Below are 20,652 nucleotides of genomic sequence, written 5' to 3' on the forward strand. Positions count from 1 at the left end.
GGTAAAAACCATAGTAACCAAACATTTACAACAATTTCACCACTGTAAGCATAGGTTAACTATGGTAATTGTGCATAAAGCACAGCAACAACACATTTGCCACAATTTTACTATGAGTATATTTTTTACCATGGTATTTGTAGTAAAAACATAGTATCCACAAATTTACCACACTTTCACTACAGTAAGCATAGTTTAACTATGGTATTATTTGTAGAAAAAACCCATAGTATCCACACATTTACCACAGTTTTACCACACTAAGCATAGTTTAACTATGGTATTTGTCGTTTAACCACAGTAACCACAAATTAACCACAGTTAGCATAGTCTATGCTAGTATGCTTTATAACCATGATTTTTGTTGTTTAACTTTAGTATCCAAAAATTTACCACACCTTCAGTATAGCAAGCAAAGTAAAAAGCATAGTTTAACTATGGTATTATTTGTATAAAACCCATAGTATCCACACATTTACCATGATTTAACCACACTAAGCATAGTTTAACTGTTTTTTTTTTGTTAAACCATAGTATCCACAAATTTACCACAATTTCACCACAATAAATATAGTCTAACCAGGATTTTTGTTGTTAAATCATAGTATCCACAAATTTACCCCAATTTTGTCATCGTAAGCATAGTCTAACCATGGTATTATTTGTTGTTAAACCATAGTATCCACAAATTTACCACAGTTTCACCACAGTAAGGATAGTCTAACCAGGATTTTTGTTGTTTAACCATAGTATCCACAAATTTACCACAATTTTGTCATCGTAAGCATAGTCTAACCATGGTATTATTTGTTGTTAAACCATAGTATCCACAAATTTACCACAGTTTCACCACAGTAAGGATAGTCTAACCAGGATTTTTGTTGTTTAACCATAGTATCCACAAATTTACCACAATTTTGTCATCGTAAGCATAGTCTAACCATGGTATTATTTGTTGTTAAACCATAGTATCCACAAATTTACCACAGTTTCACCACAGTAAGCATAGTCTAACCAGGATTTTTGTTGTTTAACCATAGTATCCACAAATTTACCACAATTTTATCACCGTAAGCATAGTCTAACCATGGTATTATTTGTTGTTTAACCATAGTATCCACAAATTAACCACAATTTTATCACCGTAAGCATAGTCTAACCATGGTATTATTTGTTGTTAAACCATAGTATCCACAATTTTACCACAATTTTACCACTGTAAGCAATAAGCATAGTTTAACTATGGTATTATTTGTTGTAAAACCATAGTAATCTTAAAATGTACCAATATTTTACCACATGGCATAGTTTAACTATGGTATTATTTGTTGTTAAACCATAGTATCCACAAATTTACCACAATTTTATCATCGTAAGCATAGTCTAACCATGGTATTATTTGTTGTTAAGCCATAGTATCCACAAATTTACCACAGTTTCACTACAGTAAGCATAGTCTAACCAGGATTTTTGTTGTTTAACCATAGTATCCACAAATTTACCACAATTTTATCACCGTAAGAATAGTCTAACCATGGTAGGCCTGTCGCGATAAACGATAAATCGATTAATCGCACGGTAAATAAAATGAGCTCGATCATTTTTTTTAGGCCGCGATAATTCACATTTGCATGCTTGTTTGTTTTCCTTGTCTCTATCTCTCTACCAAAGAGACTGGATGACCGCTCCGTGCAACGAGTGACAAGGAGTGAACTCAGTCATTTGTCAGTCGCATGATCTGTGTGGGGAGGGGGGACTCCTGGCGTAGCCTATCACAGTAGGAGTACTGAGGAGGATGAGCGCCGCGTGAGAAGTGTAGCAGGAGAAAACACTAGTTGAGACGAGAGTTGGAGAAAAAGATGGATTTACTAGAGGCTGTTTACACTTGTCATTAACATGCGTTTTTATCGATCGGATCACAATGTTTTACGTCTTTTCTGACTTTTCCGACACAAGGTGAACAGTGCTATTTTTAGCCTTTCATTGATAAACTAAAGCGGGTGATCTCCGCAGTTTCATTTTGCAAGCGTGTGAAAGTTGCGCGATCTTATTTTATCAATTGCGCTGAAAATTCAGAGAAAGCTCTAACATATACATGTAGAAAATACTGTGCAGCATGTTTACTTCCTAAACAAGCAGTGGACATAATATTAGTTTGCGTCCATATAAACCCATAATTACTCCCGCTGGCGTTCAAATGACAGCGGAGAGACTCGCCCACCGTCTTTACTTATTGTTTAGAAATAAAAGTTTATAGATCTTTGAAAAGGTGTATCTGCATTATTATAATGGTCCCGGAGCATCAATGTTATCGTCTATCGCGATAAATTCTGAGGCGATTTATCGTCTAGCAAAATTTGTTATCGTGACAGGCCTAAACCATGGTATTATTTGTTGTTAAACCATAGTATCCACAATTTTACCACAATTTTACCACTGTAAGCAATAAGCATAGTTTAACTATGGTATTATTTGTTGTAAAACCATAGTAATCTTAAAATGTACCAATATTTTACCACATGGCATAGTTTAACTATGGTATTATTTGTTGTTAAACCATAGTATCCACAAATTTACCACAATTTTATTATCGTAAGCATAGTCTAACCATGGTATTATTTGTTGTTAAGCCATAGTATCCACAAATTTACCACAGTTTCACCACAGTAAGCATAGTCTAACCAGGATTTTTGTTGTTTAACCATAGTATCCACAAATTTACCACAGTTTCACCACAGTAAGCATAGTCTAACCAGGATTTTTGTTGTTTAACCATAGTATCCACAAATTTACCACAATTTTATCACCGTAAGCATAGTCTAACCATGGTATTATTTGTTGTTAAACCATAGTATCCACAAATTTACCACAGTTTCACCACAGTAAGCATAGTCTAACCATGATTTTTGTTGTAAAACCATAATATCCACAATTTTACCACAATTTTACCACCATAAGCATAGTTTAACTATGGTATTATTTGTTGTAAAACCTTAAAATGTACTATTAATTTCACTGTAGTAGGAATAGTTTACCCATGGTGTTTGCAATTAAACAATGTTAACACAGATGTTAGCCAATCAAACAAAATGCGTTACTACAGTTTACTATAATAAAACCATATTTTATGGTTTTATTTTTTTAATTTTATTCTATGTTGTTTGTCAGTTCGATTGGTATGCAGTGGAGACTTTCTACATAGATATTTGAGCCACACTCCTGCATCCAGTGCAGTACAAATAACTAATCACATAGCAAACTCTTCAATGAGAATAAAAATAACACATGTGTCACATCTGTGTGTTTGTGTACAGTACAGTTTGTAGTTCAGTAGCTTGCATCTGCACTTGGGATAAAACTGAAGATGAATGATGGCATGGGCTTTGGATTGTTTTTCTTTCTAACCACCCCCTCCTCCTCCTCCCCTATCTCCACATCTGGTCAACGTCATGCAACGTAAATAAATCCGAGTGACTTCTACCCTTATACTAGTGAGCCTCCCTGGGCATTGAGCCAGTTACGACAATCCTTACTGTAGCTTTGCTTCATAACCCTTTAAGGGAAAATGTTCTTTTGTAATTTGCATATTTATAAAGTAAACCTAAGAATTAATTTGTGTGAGGAGTTGACAGTGCTGTGGCCTTAGGCAGGGTTGTTTGATATCTATGTTTGGAGGATGTTAAGTGAAATTGTTATGGTATGCGAGTGGACCCACACATCTGGAGGAGTTTTTCATCAATTTGAAGAAAGGGGGGTGAATGGGTATCGAAACAGAGTTTAGGTCATCTGGGTCGTGGAGACTTGTGCATAGTACGCAGTTAAGAGGGGTCGACCTAATCTAGAAGAAGCTAAGATGAAACTATTATTTAGGTCAAACCGACCCCCCGTTTTCTTTATGGACCTCTGATTAATCGGACCATGTGTTTGCTGATTAAACTGTGCTGCATGGAAAAGTATTGTTCAAAGTTTTGTCTATAGCCAAAAATCACTTCACACTGTGTCACAGAGGGCTCTCCTAATTTGAACGCTTTTCCGTCCAAGCTTTGTGGAATGCAGAAGCAAAATATCTGAAAATAAGGAGCTGGTTCTCATCAGGGAGATGGAAAGAAAATACGGACGTAACCGTGTGATGGACTCTCTTGATTGGGTTATAATGTGACTGCAGTAAAGGTCAAGAGAATTCAATGCAAAACGTGGCTGAGGCGATTATCGAAAGTGACTTAAAATGCATTACAACGTTTTGTGCAGCGTTAACACAATGATCTACCACTGAGCTATACAGCTTTATATAACTTTATTAGTTATAAATGGTTATCTCAAAGCTGAAATTTATAGTCACCATGAAATTGAAATTTAAAAACTTTTTTTTTATTCATGTGCCCTCATAATCTTATATCAAAATGTTAACCTCTTCGTAATGACCTGTCTTCACTTCCTGTAACAAGGAAGGGCTATCGCAGACTGTTTCTGCTGTGGCGATTGGCATCATTGCCCAAGTTCCAATGATCCAATCAGTTTTCAACAAACAAAATGAAGTCCCGCCTTACGGTTAACTTTCCGATCTCTCTGATGAAGCCAAAACGGCAGTAACTTAAACTGCAATTCATCGACTGGCCACTAGAGGCTCCAAAAGGGAGTCAATCTCATAGATCCCCCATGTTAAAATGGCCAACTTTACAGCAGAAGTAAATGTGTTTACAGCCTGGTACTAAAAGTGTTTTTGGTCTGTATAGCTAATTTTGCCACTCATGACAACTGTGGGGTGGGTGAATTTTTTTGTAACTCCTCCATTTAAATTATATTAAGCCTTAAAGTTCTGGATAATTAAGGGTGTGGCCACTTGAGTGATAGGTGAACTGCTGTCACTAGTGATGGGAGAAACAAAGCTTTTCGAAGCTTCGAATCAATTGAACAAATTGCTTCACAAATTAATTTAGTTTTCGAAGCGTTCGAAACACCATACACGCTGGCGACATCTGCTGGTCAAAATAGTGTAAAAGCACCAAGATCTGTCCAAACATTTTACATTTTTTACAAAATCATAGCAAGATTGTTTTAACAATATGTTTTTAAGAAAAATAAAGTATTTAATTAAGACATAATTAAACGTGTATTCTGTGATTTTAGTTTTATTTATGGCTAATGCATTAAAACGAACTCTCTTTTTAATTCTGCACATTTTTGTCATTAAATCTGTCTTTAAACAAAAAGTAGACAAATTGGTAGTGTTATTAGTCAGAAGGATGAATGTTTTATGAACTTTTATAATAAAACTGACCCAAGACCCCATTTGTGATCAACTCCCCCTAGTGGTGAATCTTCGGATTTTTGAAACGTTTCAAAACGGTTATGACGTAATGAAGCCTCGTTTGCTAAAATCACGTGACTGTTTGAAACAAGCTCCAAACCAATGATTCGAAACAAAAGATTTGTAAATGTTTCGAAGCCTCATAAGGCGTGCTTCGAAATCGCCCATCACTAGCTGTCACTACTGTTGTGCTAGGCGGGCGTGGTTTCAGCAACCAGCAACCTCATCTTTACCCATGTACCGCCTCTTTACCCATTTTCAGTGATCTGCAGTGACGTGACGCCAAGATGGCAATAGCAGGCCCTGTCAACTATTGGCTTCAAAAAAGCTCTTCACAAACCTATGGGTGACATCACAGATACTGTATATCATTGAAAAATTGCATTTTTTTTGGATAAGGATAATACAAAGCACTCCGCGTTTGTATAATCTTGATATTTTACAGTGAAATCCTAAACTGAGCTCCATAAATTTATAGTCGCCATCAAAATGTCAAATATTCAGTTTCAGTTCTTTTAAAGAACAGCCAGAAGTCGAGGGCTTCCCCATAGGAAGTGATGCAGGCAGCTGACTAAATACAGCTCCTTTTCCTCTAGGGATGTGGGGAATGTTTTCCGTAAGCCAAAAGTAAATCAGAACCCCTGGAAAGCAGCGCATTTAAGCTGGCCAGTGTTTCAACATGTGTTAAACTGAATCCAGTTGAGGTCTTGCTTCAAATCTATTTGTTTTGTTGTATTCAATCCTTTGCTCAGGGTTTGGTCCTTTTTTGGGCAAAAGTTTGACTTCATGGGTTTGGAAAGTAAAACAGTCCGTTATTGTCTAGTAAAAAGCGTCACAAAGTTTATTTTTTAGAGATTCCCCAAAGGGTGAATTTTAAACAATTAGAGACCAGGCATTGTACACAAAGGACTCATTGACTAGACACAATCTGATATCCATAAACAAAGCCCTGGCTCACTCCTCGTGCTACGTAAGACCAAAGGATGTGGGCTTGTCTTGGCCTTTTTTAAAACACAAAGTATTGTGTTGTTTAGAGGCGTTCATATGTGCCACAAGATTCGTCTTGTAGAGACAAAGAAGCGTGTTGCAGTCGTCTGTCAGGGGGTCGGTGGTAAACCTACAAACAAAGACCCTAGTGTTGAGGTTTCCTGCAGTGCCCCCTGCCCAGTCTGTAACCAGATTAAATGGGGGAATTTAGAGGGTTTTACCTCACTTTTTTGGCTTGTACGGTAATTGTGACCAGCCCTATGTAGCATCCCGTCCCATACTTAGGTCTACTCCTTTCAACTAGAGATCGACCGATATATCTGTTTTCCGATATTTTCCCCGATATTTGAGCATTTTCCGATGATCGGATATCTGTTTTGTAATATCGGATTGACCGATAAACAAGAAAATTGCGTGCTGGACGCATCTGAGGAGAGGAGCTCAAAGTAGCAGCAGCGTGCACAGCAAATATGACGGCGGAGTGACGCGACTTTATTAAAAGGACTTTGAGTATACTTACTTTGCATATGAGGCATTTATAGCACAGCTTATTTGTGCATTAATGTATGTTATGTTAAATAAGTTGATATATTAAAAGCAATGTGTGCAGCTTGTCCAAGAATAGAGACGAACTCACAGAGTCACGCTGGCTGATCCATAAAATCCGGTCCCAATAACGACGTAGCTTTGCATGAATAAAACAGCCATGAATTAATGCTTTGTGGAATTAAAAACGCTAAATTAAATTCGTTTTTCTGTTATTTATGCTTATCATTAGCATCGTAAAATCACGTTCATATTGCTGATCACTTACCGGAGGCTAAAGCACATCTACCACTTTTAACAAGATTTACCCTATTAACATTTACCAGATAAACATTATTTTGCTAAAATATCTAAATAAATGTCTCTGGATATTAATTAATTATTTATTACCTCCGCAAGCGGTCACAGTTTAATACAGTTAATGCGCGAGTAAATGCATAGATAAACAGCGCTGTCTACAGACATTTCATAAGCTAAAACAACTAAATATTAATTATTCTGAAATCAAATAATGTTACCAGTTAAGAAATTTGATGATATGTAAGCCGTTTTGATTGTTACTTTCCTGAACGTAGTATTCCAGTCAGTGATATTATTTGTAAAATCTCTTTGCTAACTACTGGTTGGATTGCTGAAGGCTCAGGTTGCTGGTCAAAACAACGATATTATATCCCAAAAAAGGCACTTAATCCACCTGTTTTACTCTATAAACTATGTATAACAAGCAGCCAACTCCGCTATACTTTTCTCTCTCTCCCGCTCTGTTACCTGAAAACCGGAGCGCGAACTTTGGATCAGTCCATTTCTGACGAAATGATAGGGGTGTTTGGAATAGTCCATGTATTGGGAATATAGTTTCTACATTATTCATTAAATTAATATTATTCTTCACTCTTTCAGACCCCTCTATTTATGACTTTGTATGCAAAGAGGGAGTGATTGTGATAATGATTATTATTATAAGGGTTTGTTCAGTTCAGTAGTGTAGTAATTATTATGTCAAAAACAGAAGTATAACAGTAAATAAAAATCGGTTCAGCATATCGGTTATCGGGCACATAAGCCTCCAAATATTTGTTATCGGCATCGGTTTGAAAAAATGAGTATCGGTCGATCTCTACTTTCAACACGGCTAACTATTCTGAGATTTTCAAATGTCAAACTTTGGGTACATGTCAGATGTCAGCCAAAAGTGCATTTTGTCATTAAAACTTTTTCATGTATAAAGTGAGTTGTACTACTGTGCATTGAAGCTATACGTCTACGTGCAATTGCTATACCCTTTAAGCTACGAGAATGCTGCAACAGCGAGAAATGTTTTACGATTTCGTGCGAATTTTGCTACTATATCGAGTTCTGGTAATATATCTGTATTTTTCCCAGTGAGATAAGGGATGAGACCAAGGGGCAACCTTCCGATCTCTCTGATGAAGCCAATACGGAAGTGCCTTAAACGGCAATTCATCGACTGACCACTACAGGCTGGCTCTAAAAGTTAATTCCCATAGACCTCCATGTTAAAATGCCCAACTTTAGAGCAGAAAAAATGTTAGGTGGGTGTGGTTTCAGCAACCAGCCACCTCAGCATTACCCACGTCCTTGCTCTTTACCCATTTTCGGCGATCCGCGAGTGACGTGCGGCCAAGATGGCAGCGCAATCACCACCTACTATTGGTTTCAAAAACGATATTCAAAAACCTATGAGTGACATCACGGACACTACGTCCATGTTTTTTACAGTCTATGGATGAGACAATACCATCTATATTGGTATGGTCTGATATGACCGTCCTTCTTTCCTCCTGTCTTTAAATTTTATTTTTAACATATACGGTTTTAATAAAAGTGATTGTGACATCTCACATGAGGCTTTGACTTGCATGTTAACACTTATTACACCTAGAAAATAGCATGATAGTTATCGTATATAGTTCAAATTACAGGGATATGAATTTCGGTTAGGGTTGGGATGATTAATCGCGAATTCATACTAATAATGCCTGTCTGATATTGATTATGAATTGCGAAGGTGATATTATGCATTTGAAAAAGCACTTGTAAAACATAATCGTTATAAATATTCTTTATTTTCATGAAAATACCAGAAAATGTTTGAAGAACAGTGATAGAAATATGCTTGTAGGCATTTTCTGGAGCTTTGTGTGTAAAAGTCCTACTTTTGCGGCGCATATTGAGTTTCTGCACGAGAGCGCCCTCTGGCTTTTTGGATGTAGTGGCATTTCACCGTAATAGCATGATTTATCATCCCAGCCCTAATTTCTGTCAATTTCCCCAAGCCCCGCTATATATTTTATGTAATTTATTAAAGCTATTTTATATTTGGTAATCCCAAGATATTCAGGTGGGAATGGGAAGCTTCTGTAGAGACGTTGTAAGCAGTGGGTGGATATGACGCCTTTGGGACTTGTTAGAAGATCTGGAATTCCGATCATTCCAGAACACTAAAACGTCCTGGGAGAATTGTGTCATTATCCCACACACACACACACACACGATATCTCCCGTTCTGTGTGATTAAACTGAAATTCCTTGTTACATGGTGGGGAGGATGATTTCGTTATCAGACTAGTTTGCTTTCTAATGGCCTTTCTTTGTATTTCGCAATTTCAGTTTTTAAAGGAAGGTGATCATGATGTCTGATGCCAGTGAAATGTTGGCAGCTGCGCTGGAGCAGATGGACGGCATAATTGCAGGTACGGCACAACTAGACAATCAGAATATCACTGCTGGCACAGATGCGGTATTTACACACCATCCCTCGGTGCCTTATTTCAGTCTCTTTAGAGAAAGACATTTTTTTGTGGAAAAAAATAGCATGTGGTATTTGAATGTCATTAATATGAGCTATTAACCAGAGAGAAATAATGAACCGTTCCTTTTAAAACACGTTTTAGGAACAAATTGAAACATTATTGTTTTTGCAGATTTGGTAAAGCTGCAAAACTGCTTTCAGCCAAGGTTGTGCTCATCATTACAAGCTTTTTCCACTATTTCAGCACTGATGAAATCTAATGCTTATTCAATGCGCAGCCACAATGCTGTCCATTTCTGGAAATATCAGACACACATCAGTGAGAAAAAAGTTTTAGCTTGGAGCAAGAGAATTTCGGCTTTTTTCTTCTGTGTCCTCATCTGACAAAAACCAACCAGAGGTCTTCTGACCGGAGCATTGCTGTGGTTTTCTTCTGGAATTGGCTTCAGCAAAACCAAAAAGTCATTTTGAAAGCTATTTAATGTCACTTATCACACATCTAAAGTCACCAAAACCACTCCAACCATACATCCTTTTACTTATCCATGTTCCTGCATTTGCTACAGGTTCGAAAGCCTTGGGCTACACTAACGGCCTGTTTGATTGTCAGTCGCCCACCTCGCCGTTCTTGGGCAGCCTGCGGGTGCTGCATCTCCTGGAGGACATGAGAGCTGCGCTGGACCTGATGGATCCAGAGGAAAAGGAGGGTCTGCGCGGTCAGGTCTCCGAAACCACAGCCGAGGGTTTGATGGAGTGGCTGCAAGGCCGACTGGTTGGTGTTTATTAACTACAAACTGATGTCAAAGAAATTAAATTAAACCATCTCAGCTCTCATGTGGATCACATGTGAAGGAACCTCACATGATTGCCAAATGTAATTATTTCTTCAGGTTGCATTTAGCTTCCATCCCTGTACGTTTGTGTTGCCTCTACTCTTACAATTAAATACAAAGACAAATCACAAAAGAGTATCCTATGGGGACCCATGGTTTTCATGAAGTCACTGGTTATAAAAATCTTGCAGTTCATGCATACCTGTATCTTAATTGATTTTAGGGTGAATAAAAAAAAAGTTTTTTACTGTCTATGGTTACAATACTTTGCATTCTTAGTTTTAATATTTTTGAAGAACTATTTGAGACATTTTTGGGAATTTCGAACACTTTCTTGATAAAGGTGGCATTTTCCGTGGTGGGGGCTGTGGCTCAGGGCGCCAGTGACAATGCGCTCAGTTAATCTACCTATGGGTCTACACAGCACGGCATGAATTCGAACACATCTTAACACATACTAACCATTGCCGAGATGAGAGATAATTGATACCAAAACATTGTAGATGAGAATAAAGGTCTTATGTGGCATTTACACCAAACGCAGAACAGGTGGCAAGCGTGAGTGATTAACATATTAAGTCAATGCAAGATGCAAATAGGCATTATTTAGAGCAGTATGCATGAATGGTGCGGTGCGAATGGGGCGGAACCATAGACTAAAAAAAGATGGACGACGCCTGTTCGCTCTCTTCCATTAGTGAAAAGTGAAGCCGCCAGTGTCCCGACATGGCGCTGACATCTTGGGTCTTGAGTCTGCGCAGTAGCGATTTCGGGACCAGTCATGTGCAGTAGTGAGTAGGAAGTGACGCCGTGAAATCAAAACCCCGCCCTAGCTCTCGTAGAATGCGCATATCAATCACGACGTGACACCACAGTTTTTATATTATTAATAACTAACTAAACACAAACCTATTTTAAAAACAAACATTTGAATGTACATCAGCGTGATAAAAACTACATAAAATGACAGAAACCAGCTTCGGAAAAAAGATAATTGAAGTGTAATACATTTTTTTTTGTTGGTCTCAAGTCCCAATGAATAACATGGGGAGGCGGGGTTTATGACCTATACTGGGACCAGTCACTGGGGGGCGATCGAGACGTTTTGGCTTCACTTTTCAAGGCTTGTGCGGCCCGCTTGGGCGGAACGAGCGGCGCGGATGGCGCGAATTGAGGGTTGCCGCGCGAAACTCGCAACTTGAAAAATCGGGACTAAGGAGGATTTTCGGTCCGCGGTAACCAATGAGGAGCTTGCTCTAGTAGTCACATCATTACATGGAGCGAGCAGAGTTGCAGAAGCCCCTCCCATTACGCAAATTTCCATGTGAATGTCTCAAATGACTAGAATTTCACGTGCAGCTTTCCAGTGAGAATGAAGCAAGTAAACTCAAAATGTTCAAGTTTCCAACTGCGCACGAATAGCGCGTTTTTGCCACCTGGTGTGAACGCAGACATCAGTTGTCGTGTCCTTGTAGCCATGACGCGAGCTCCTAAAATTTTCAGTAATTTCATGAGATGAAAGCAGAAAGTTTAGGGGTTAAGTAAGGGATAATGTAGAGGCAGCCGGTAGTTATCGGGAAATAAGCCCCGACAGTGTGATCAGGACCCGACGCGAAGCGGAGGGTCTTGTATCACACTGAAGGGGCTTATTTCCCGATAACGACCGGCTGCCTCTACATTATCCCGCTTATTACACGGCTACTTGCCACATAAGAAAAAAAAATGGACATGAATATTAATTTGAAACATTTTATTGGCATATTTGTTTTAAATTAAAATTTTTATCCTTCTGCGAAACTTTGCACAGATGCATAAAATGATCGTAATACCTTTATTAAGATCCTCTGCTTCATACTTGTCTGTCTCCATTTTTTTCTCTTTTAGCCAGTCTTTGAGAAGTTTTAATGCCCATTCTGTATTTTTTTGTGTGTTGGCTTCGTAGCTGTCATGCTCTATTTTGTCAAGTTCATTCTCAGTAAGCTGTCTGTGTCTTGTCGTTGTTCGTTCTTCTATCCACTGTTTAAATGTTTTGTTTTTAAGTACATGTTAAAATGAATGTCAAAATCCATTCTTAATTGTGGTTGTCCAGTGTTTGTCACAAGATGGCGCCAAACAGTAATCTTTATTGGCGCGGAGCGATTTTAATCGTACAAGTAGTACCGGCTATGCGTTATTACTTTGGAGCGGTTATTATTTGAAAAGAACGAACCTGCAAATGTCTCAACTGACTAATCAGAATCAAGCATTCCAGAGAGCCGTGTAATAACTGGATATAACTTTTTTATTTATATATATAGTTAAATAAAATCATGCATGTTACCTGCAACAAATAAATTACAACCTACCTATAGTGATTGTATACTAACTGTAGCTACTGACCATATTGGACTTCATGCGAGGCTGTGTACTGTAGACCCATCGGTACCTTAACTGAGCGCATGGTGTCATAAAACGATTGACGCATCTTGCAAATGAGCGGTAAAACCCCCAGTTGCACATTCCATTTATTTCACGGGTGCCCCTAGCCACTGCCCCCCGACCCCGCAAAATGCCGCCCTTGACAGCAGTACTTGTAAAAATGCTTGCTCTGCCTCAAATGGGTGGACACAGTCTGGAGCCCTTGATGTCCCAGGGCACGTGCCCAATGCCATCTATGGATAATCAGGCCCTGCGGAAAGCTAGTAGGTCAAACATCTGTATATCACACCAGTCCTCTTATTCTCTCTAAAGTTTCCTTACACAGAACAAAGGAAATATGTTGGGTTTAGGCCAATGAAATGGGCCAATGTTTGAAATATGCTTTAATATGAAGTGAGAATGTTATACTTCTTTCATCACTTTGATTTAGTTGGACACGATCACTGTATATAAACTGACCCAGACATGACCGGTCTGGTGCAAAACCAGTGCTTATTATTTAGCACAAAGCTGTCCTTGATCTAATGTTGCAGTTTGCCAAAATTCAATGTAAAATTCACAAACGTTTATCTGTCCCCCACCGTGCATTTTCCACCTTAAAATCCGCCAGCGATTCATCTGGATTAAGTGCATTTCAGCTCCCAGTCCCTTTTCTCCACATGTAACCTGAAGCAACGCCGCGTGCTTTGTGAAATTTCCACTTCGGGCCATCAAAATCTTCCAATGTGAAAACCATCTCGGCTCTCACGTGGATCTCATACAGTTTCATTTGTAGGAACCTCACATGACTCGCAGACATTCAGGTTGCATTTAGCTTCCAGTTTGACTTCCCAGAATCTGATCAATTAAGATTGCAGTATGTCTCCTATCAGCCTTTTTCTGCTGGTTTTATCCATTCAAAAACCTTTCATGTTTTTATAGCACGCTCCTCCATACCACAGCTGCTATGAACTCAACACAAGTTTGTGCAAACCCTGGTGATTGATGTTTTTGTGCATAAGCATGATTTATGAATCTGCCAAAGGGCATCTTGTGTACTGTAATGAAAGATAGTTTGACCTTTTGTACAATTGCATACTTTAGTGTCACAAAGTTGTGTTGAAGCTTAACTGCTCCTGTATAGCTCATTGATGCATTAGCAGCACAAAAGCTCATGGGATTGAACCCAGAAAATGTACCTACCGATAAAAAATGTTTACCTTTAACACATTTGGCAGATGCTTTATCTGAAGCAACTTACAATGCTTAACATGTAAACGTTCTTCATTCAGCTTATCTTTTAACATTATTTTAAAGGTGCAATTTGGGACTTTAACTATGGATTCACACCAGCCGCATTTGAGGCATCAAATTCGTGTCTAGTTTGCCGCTTCAACATTTTGAGTTTACTTGCTTCATTTGCGTGTGAAATTCTAGTCTTGGAGACATTCACGTGAAAATTTGCGTCATGGGAGGGGCTTCTGGGACTCCGCTCGCTTTCTGTAATCACGTCACTACTAGAGCAAGCTCCTAGGTGTGTTTTACTGTCAAAGTTCAAATTTTTCAACGAATGAGGTGTAATCGCGTCTACCACGGCGCAAATGATACGTTTAGCGTGGCGCAGTAGACGCGATTCCACCTCAGAGACCTCCAGATGCGTGTCAATGTCTGAACGGCTGGTCTGAACCATAGACTGTAAAAAAAGATGGACGACGCGACGTCGCCTCCCTCCATTGTAATGAATTTAAGCCAAAAATGTCCGCAATGTTACGTAAAAACGTCAGTTTGGAGCCAGGGCATGCGCAGAAGGAATCGTCCGTGGAGCCAGAGGCGGAGCTGTGGTATCAAACTTCCGCCCAAACGCTCGCGTGACCAATTAAACCACGCCAATCTTAACGACACGCCCCGTTTCTATAGCATCAAATAACTAGCTAAAATGAAAGTTATCCCAAAAATGAACACTTGAACATATATCAATGTGATAACAACTACTTAAAAGGACTAAAACTATCTTTCGGAAACTTTTATTGGAAGTGTAAATTATTTTTTTATTTAGAGCAGAGTCCCATTTGTTTGAATGGAGAGGGCGGAGTTATCACTTGTACTGCAGCCAGCCACCAGGGGGCGATCAAAGAGGCTTCACTTTTCAAGACTTATGAGGCACACCCAGTCTGAACGCAGCATTAGTGGCAAAATTGTGAATTTTAACCAACGGTTCACTCCACAGCTCACCCCTCCCTATCAAAACGCATATTAGCGAAGCTATGGTAGTCGTTCCACGACAAAAATGTCATCGTCTGAGACAATGTCACTACGAAACGCGCTTTAATAAACAATTTGTCCGTTTAGTGGTATTGTAAAAACCATGATGGCGACTTTCATGTAAGGGGAATAATACAGTTCATTATTTAAGGTCTTTATAGACCACTGATAATATAGTTATGTCGATTATATTGCATTTCTGTCAAAAGATCCTTCTAAAAATCCCACATTTTCAAAATGATTTCAGTCCATTGTGTTTTATTTATAATAAATCTACAGTATGTCCAGTGCACTTAGCTCTTGTTTATGTTTCCAGACTAATGGCCACGGGTCTGCAGTTGGGGATTCGGTCTATCAGGAGCGACTCTCTCGCTTGGAAAGCGACAAAGAATGTCTGGTGCTCCAGGTGTGTTATCAAAAAAGTTTGAGGTTTCATGGGATTTTCCTGTTGTACTTTCCAACTGGCTGTCAGTAAATGCACAAAGTGATAATTTCTCACCTTAATCCCTCAGGTGAGCGTTCTGACTGACCAGGTGGAAGTTCAGGGGGAAAAAATCAGAGACTTGGAAATGAGCCTCGAGGAGCATCGCATGAAGCTGCACGCCACTGAAGAGTTACTACAGCAGGTCTGGGACTTATTAAAATGATGGCCAAAAATCAAAAAGCGTTGCATTAAGGTCACATTGTCATAAGAATTATTCGTAAATGGATCGGTTCAGTGAGAAACGACCTTGTTGGTTCCTCGTCTTCATGTTATTCCAAGTCCATGGTTTTCTTTTATCCTGGATCATTTGTCTTGAATGTTTTGAAAGTAAAATGGGTGCATATAATGAAAGTTGAAAGAGATGGAGACTTTTGAGCTTCAGAAATAAAAAATGGTTTCATATTGGGGTTGCACTTTATTGAAATAATTTTAGATTTTTGACTTTTGCAAGATCTTTAAAAAAAAATAATACAATTAGGGTTGCAACAACTAATCGGTTATGAAAGTCGTTTGTCATTGAATCACTCTCAAAGCCACTTTTTTTATACAACGCGAGCTGCACATTCATCAGGTGCTTCTTCTCACAGCGTGACCAGTGGACCTGCTTTGCCAGGTTAGAGATTGAAGGATTTGGTTTATTAGTTGTTTGTATTTGGGCTGTTAATAGTCATTGAATGCCCATTTGGCTGGTTTTGTTATGCGGATCTGGCAACCCTGACAGGACAATGACTTATGAAAAAAATGCTGGTTAATAAAGATTTTATTTTATCCTTTAAATATAAGTACGTTTCCATTTGTGGTTTTCATAAAAATAGTAATAAAATAATAATGGTGTGAACTACAAATTAAGCATCTGTTTTAAAATAAGGGGGTAATGCAGTTTTTATTACTGTTACAACGCAACAATGTAGGCTTTATCACTTTCATATCAAGACGAATAATGATAATACTCATCAAGGTCTAAAGTTAAAGTTTAAAATGTTTTTACCTGCACATCCCTGTAGACTGTTTGACATTTAAAGAGGATTTACTATTGAGAAGCTGCACAAACTTTTTTATTTAAGGCTTAAAATATCAAAATCCAAATGATTATATAAGTGAAACTCTGTGTGGCTTTTGCACTTTTAAAAGTACAGTTCTACACATGAATACCCTAATTTTAGTGCTTTATTTCGCAATAAGTGAAAATAATTTTTTTTGGGGGGGGTTTTCTCCAATTAGTCGATTAATTGAAAAAATAATCAACCGATTAATCGATTATTAAATAATCGTTAGTTGCAGTCCTAAATACATGATATAAAAACATACAAAAAAAATCATTCAGTTATTGCAAACCATTGTGAATCATGTATTGTGGTGATATTTCGATATATCTTTCAGCCTTATTTTCATATGATTTCCTCTCAATTGGTCTTTGGTTTCAAATTTGGCTTACACATCTTGGTTCAACATATTTTAACGGATGAATATTTCTGCAGATATTTAGTCGCATACACAATATTCCAAGGATCCTGAATTCAAATGATGGATTTGTCTGAGGAAAGGGCATTAAATTGATATCAGTATTTGTTCAAAATATTCCTAGCTATTAAAATGATTTACAGTACGTTTGTGTATATTGTAAAATGGTACGACAAGGTTTACATCAAAGACGAGACGCAGGAGAAGCAATTCACTTTCATTGGATAGAAAAGAACTGCTAGTATGTTTTGCTAAATATCTCCTGTGAAAGATAACTCATAAGGGTTTGGAATAGGGATGCGCCGAATACTAGGCTTTTTGACGGGGTTCGGGTTTGGCCGAATCTTAGATTTTTTGCCACCGAACCGAATCCTAAGCTTGCGCTACGCTGGCTGATGTCAGTCGGCCGTTGATTACACACATCGAGTGCTGACATGGAGATCAGCATTTTTCTAGCGCATCACACTGCATCGCTTTCATTATGCACAGGCTTATGGTAATTGTCAAAATAGTTTTTCCCACTTGTCATCTTGGCATAATGTTGCCTATCCCTTTTTTTTTTACAGTTAAATCAAATAAAATGAGAAAGAGACTGCTGTGGACGTTGTTTACTTCATTAATGTGTTTTACTGTGTTAATGGAATAAAGATGGGAGTAGGATTCGGTATTGGGTTTCGGATTCGGTGCATCCCTAGTTTGGAATGATGTAAAGATGAGATGATGGACTTCTCATTTGAGAGTTGAGGTACCGCATTTAACCAGTTTAACTAAATAAATCACTTTTTGTTGTTTTGTGAAGGAGCTGCTTGGCAGGAGTGCTTTAGAGACTGAAAAACTGGAGTTGCTGACAGAGGTGTCGAGTCTGAAACTGAAAGTGGCCGCTGCAGATGGGGATCACAGAGAAAGCGCAGTAACTAACATTATTCACACCATTGCCATTACAAATGTTCCCGAAGCGCAGAGCTACATGTCTAACAAATTACTGCCTCCAACCATTTCAAAAGTGCTCCATATGCAGATCAAACTGAACTGACAACCTCAATATTTTAATAAAAAATGAAACCCCTTATTATGGTTTGACCACCCTGTGGTTAAGTCAGCTGCAGGAGTGGGTGCGGGTACCACCAGAACTATTTCCTGTTATAAAGCTTGAGCCCAGACTACACTGATCCCATTCAGCTTTCTCTCACTAGCGTTAGCCAATCAGGAGTTTTAGTAACCAGAAATCCTCTTCAGACCTTAAAAATGGGCTGGGTGTTTACTTCACAGGATGCAAATGTGGATTTAATTCAAAGCATGCCATATGGATTTCTCAGTCAAAACAAGTATTTTTAGCCATTTTCTTATACATGCATTACTTTTTTGACGTCAATAAACAATAATTGAATTGGCTCCAAATAGCAATTTCAGATTTATCAGTTGGCATTGATAATGCAATACACATTTGATAATGCAATTAAATCTTGGTTTGTCTTCGCAGGGTCTTTATCAGGAAGTCACCGACATGCGACTCAGGTTGACCGACATGGAGTGCGAGAGACAAGAGTATGAGAGAGATCTTCAATGTACCAAAGTAAGAGACAATGAGTCTCATGACGTGTGAAAGTTACAAAACACAAGCTCAAGTTTACCACACAGAGAAATCCCTGTGTAGTTCAGCATATCTTTTATTTCTTACCATCAGACTGTGGTAAGCAAATGAACTTTAGGCTTTTGCTCGAACTTGGAACGAATTTCTTTGTTTCTTTATTAAATCTTACAGCTTGAATAATGCATATATATAATATGTATGAAGAGCTCAAAGGCAAACAACTCCGTCATAATCATAAAGCAAAAAATTAACAGTGTTGGGGAAAGTTACTTTTAAAAGTAATGCCTTACAATTAGGGTTGGGTACCGAAAATCGGTGCCAATAGGGAACCGGTTCTAACGTAAACGGTAGTAACGAGACCGAATACGAATGAAAAATTCGGTGCGTGATTTCGGTTCCTGACTTTTCTTTACCGCCAACTGGTGTTCCGATATGAAGACTTCAGATGCAAAAGCCTCTAAAATGCCACCTGAGATTTTCTTCTCAAATTATCATTTTTATCAAGCTTGTATGTTTATGTTCAGTTATTTCACTTTAATGTTAATGAAAATTACATATTAATTGTCATTAAAGTGAAATTACTGATCCAAAATATATGAGCTTGATAAAAATGCTCATTTTAGAAGAAAATCTCAGATGGCATTTAGAGGCTTTTGCATGTGATATATATATCTTTTTTAAATCAAATTAAACAAAAAAGTAACTTGCATTACTTTTTTGAAAAAGTAACTCAAATTTTAATGTGTACATTTAAAAAGTAATGCGCTACTTTACTCGTTACTTCAGAAAAGTAATATTATTACATAATGCACGTTACTTTTAATGCGTTACCCCCGACACTGAATATACATTTTTCTGGCCAAAAACATGCTTTAAATATATTATAAATACATTTTGTAGAAAGTAAAGCTTAATTATATATATTTTTGTAATTTGAAAATATATTTAGTTTAACCTTCAAATAGTAACATGTATTTGTTGCCCCTGAAATACATTTTAAAATATATTACAATTATAATAATATATATACAGAAAAAAATTGGCCAAAATATTAAATTCTGTGAAATATGTATAAATAGTAAAAAGTATATTTTGTAGTTGAAAAAATATATTTCTTATATATATATTTAATTTTAACCTTTTCAAACCTGTTATGCTTATAGGTTTGTAACATACAAAGTATTTCTTCCAAATTCCAATGCGATGTGATTGTAAATGCTGTAAAATATATAAGTTTTTTTTATCTTTTATAAATATACAAAAAATGGCCAAAAAAATATACTGGTGAAAAAATAAACATATTCCAAAATATATTTAAGCAAATGTATTTTTAGTATATTTTCAAATGTATTTAAAATTATATTTGAAAATATATATATATTTATAATAAATTAATAAATTATAATATATTATATGTATTTTTTAATAAATAAATATTAATGAGATATGCCCTCATTGGTGTCAAATCACCTCTGCCAGTGATCTGACTTTGCTTGGTAAGCTTAGAATTTCTCCTCTTTACTTAATTCAATTCAATTTTATTTATATAGCGCTTTTCATAACTTATGTTATGTTTCCTGATAATGTCTGATACCAACATAGTTTTCTAGTCTATTGAGTAAGATTGTGTGATCTATTGTGTCAAAGGCTGCACTAAGGTCTAGTAATATAAGAATTGAGATTTCACCACGATCGGATGTTAATAGGAGGTCATTTGTAACTCTAAGCAACGCTGTCTCTGTGCTATGGTGGGGCCTGAATCCTGATTGGAACTTTTCATATGTACTATTATTTGTCAAGAACTTACATTGAACGGATAAGTCCGAGGCTTCCGTGTCGTTTTGCCGTATTGATAAACTATAATAGCAGAGAGGGACAAAAAGCACTAGCCTACCAACACATTTCCACAACGCGTTTTCATTCAGAACACATGAACCAGCTGAAACGGACAAGGAGATCAGTGATTACATAACCGCTACCGTATTTGCAAAACGCATTTGGAAAGGCGAG

The 20,652-nt window shown here is 37.5% G+C and overlaps 1 protein-coding gene across 2 annotated transcripts in view; it reads left to right on the plus strand.

Annotated features, from left to right (window-relative positions):
• The window catches only part of ppfibp1a (PPFIA binding protein 1a), a 29,457-nt gene that overhangs the window by 1,270 nt on the left and 7,535 nt on the right, over positions 1-20,652 (plus strand). For both annotated transcript variants that reach the window (XM_065289894.2, XM_065289895.2), the window contains exons 2-7: positions 9,473-9,555; positions 10,181-10,386; positions 15,423-15,512; positions 15,619-15,732; positions 17,851-17,961; positions 18,532-18,624. In XM_065289894.2, the coding sequence (XP_065145966.1) occupies positions 9,492-9,555; positions 10,181-10,386; positions 15,423-15,512; positions 15,619-15,732; positions 17,851-17,961; positions 18,532-18,624 (678 nt within the window). In that variant the 5' untranslated portion in view covers positions 9,473-9,491. The remainder of the gene's footprint in view (positions 1-9,472; positions 9,556-10,180; positions 10,387-15,422; positions 15,513-15,618; positions 15,733-17,850; positions 17,962-18,531; positions 18,625-20,652) is intronic.

The sequence above is a fragment of the Paramisgurnus dabryanus genome, chromosome 1, assembly GCF_030506205.2.
Source record: "Paramisgurnus dabryanus chromosome 1, PD_genome_1.1, whole genome shotgun sequence".
Taxonomy (NCBI): Eukaryota; Metazoa; Chordata; class Actinopteri; order Cypriniformes; family Cobitidae; genus Paramisgurnus; species Paramisgurnus dabryanus.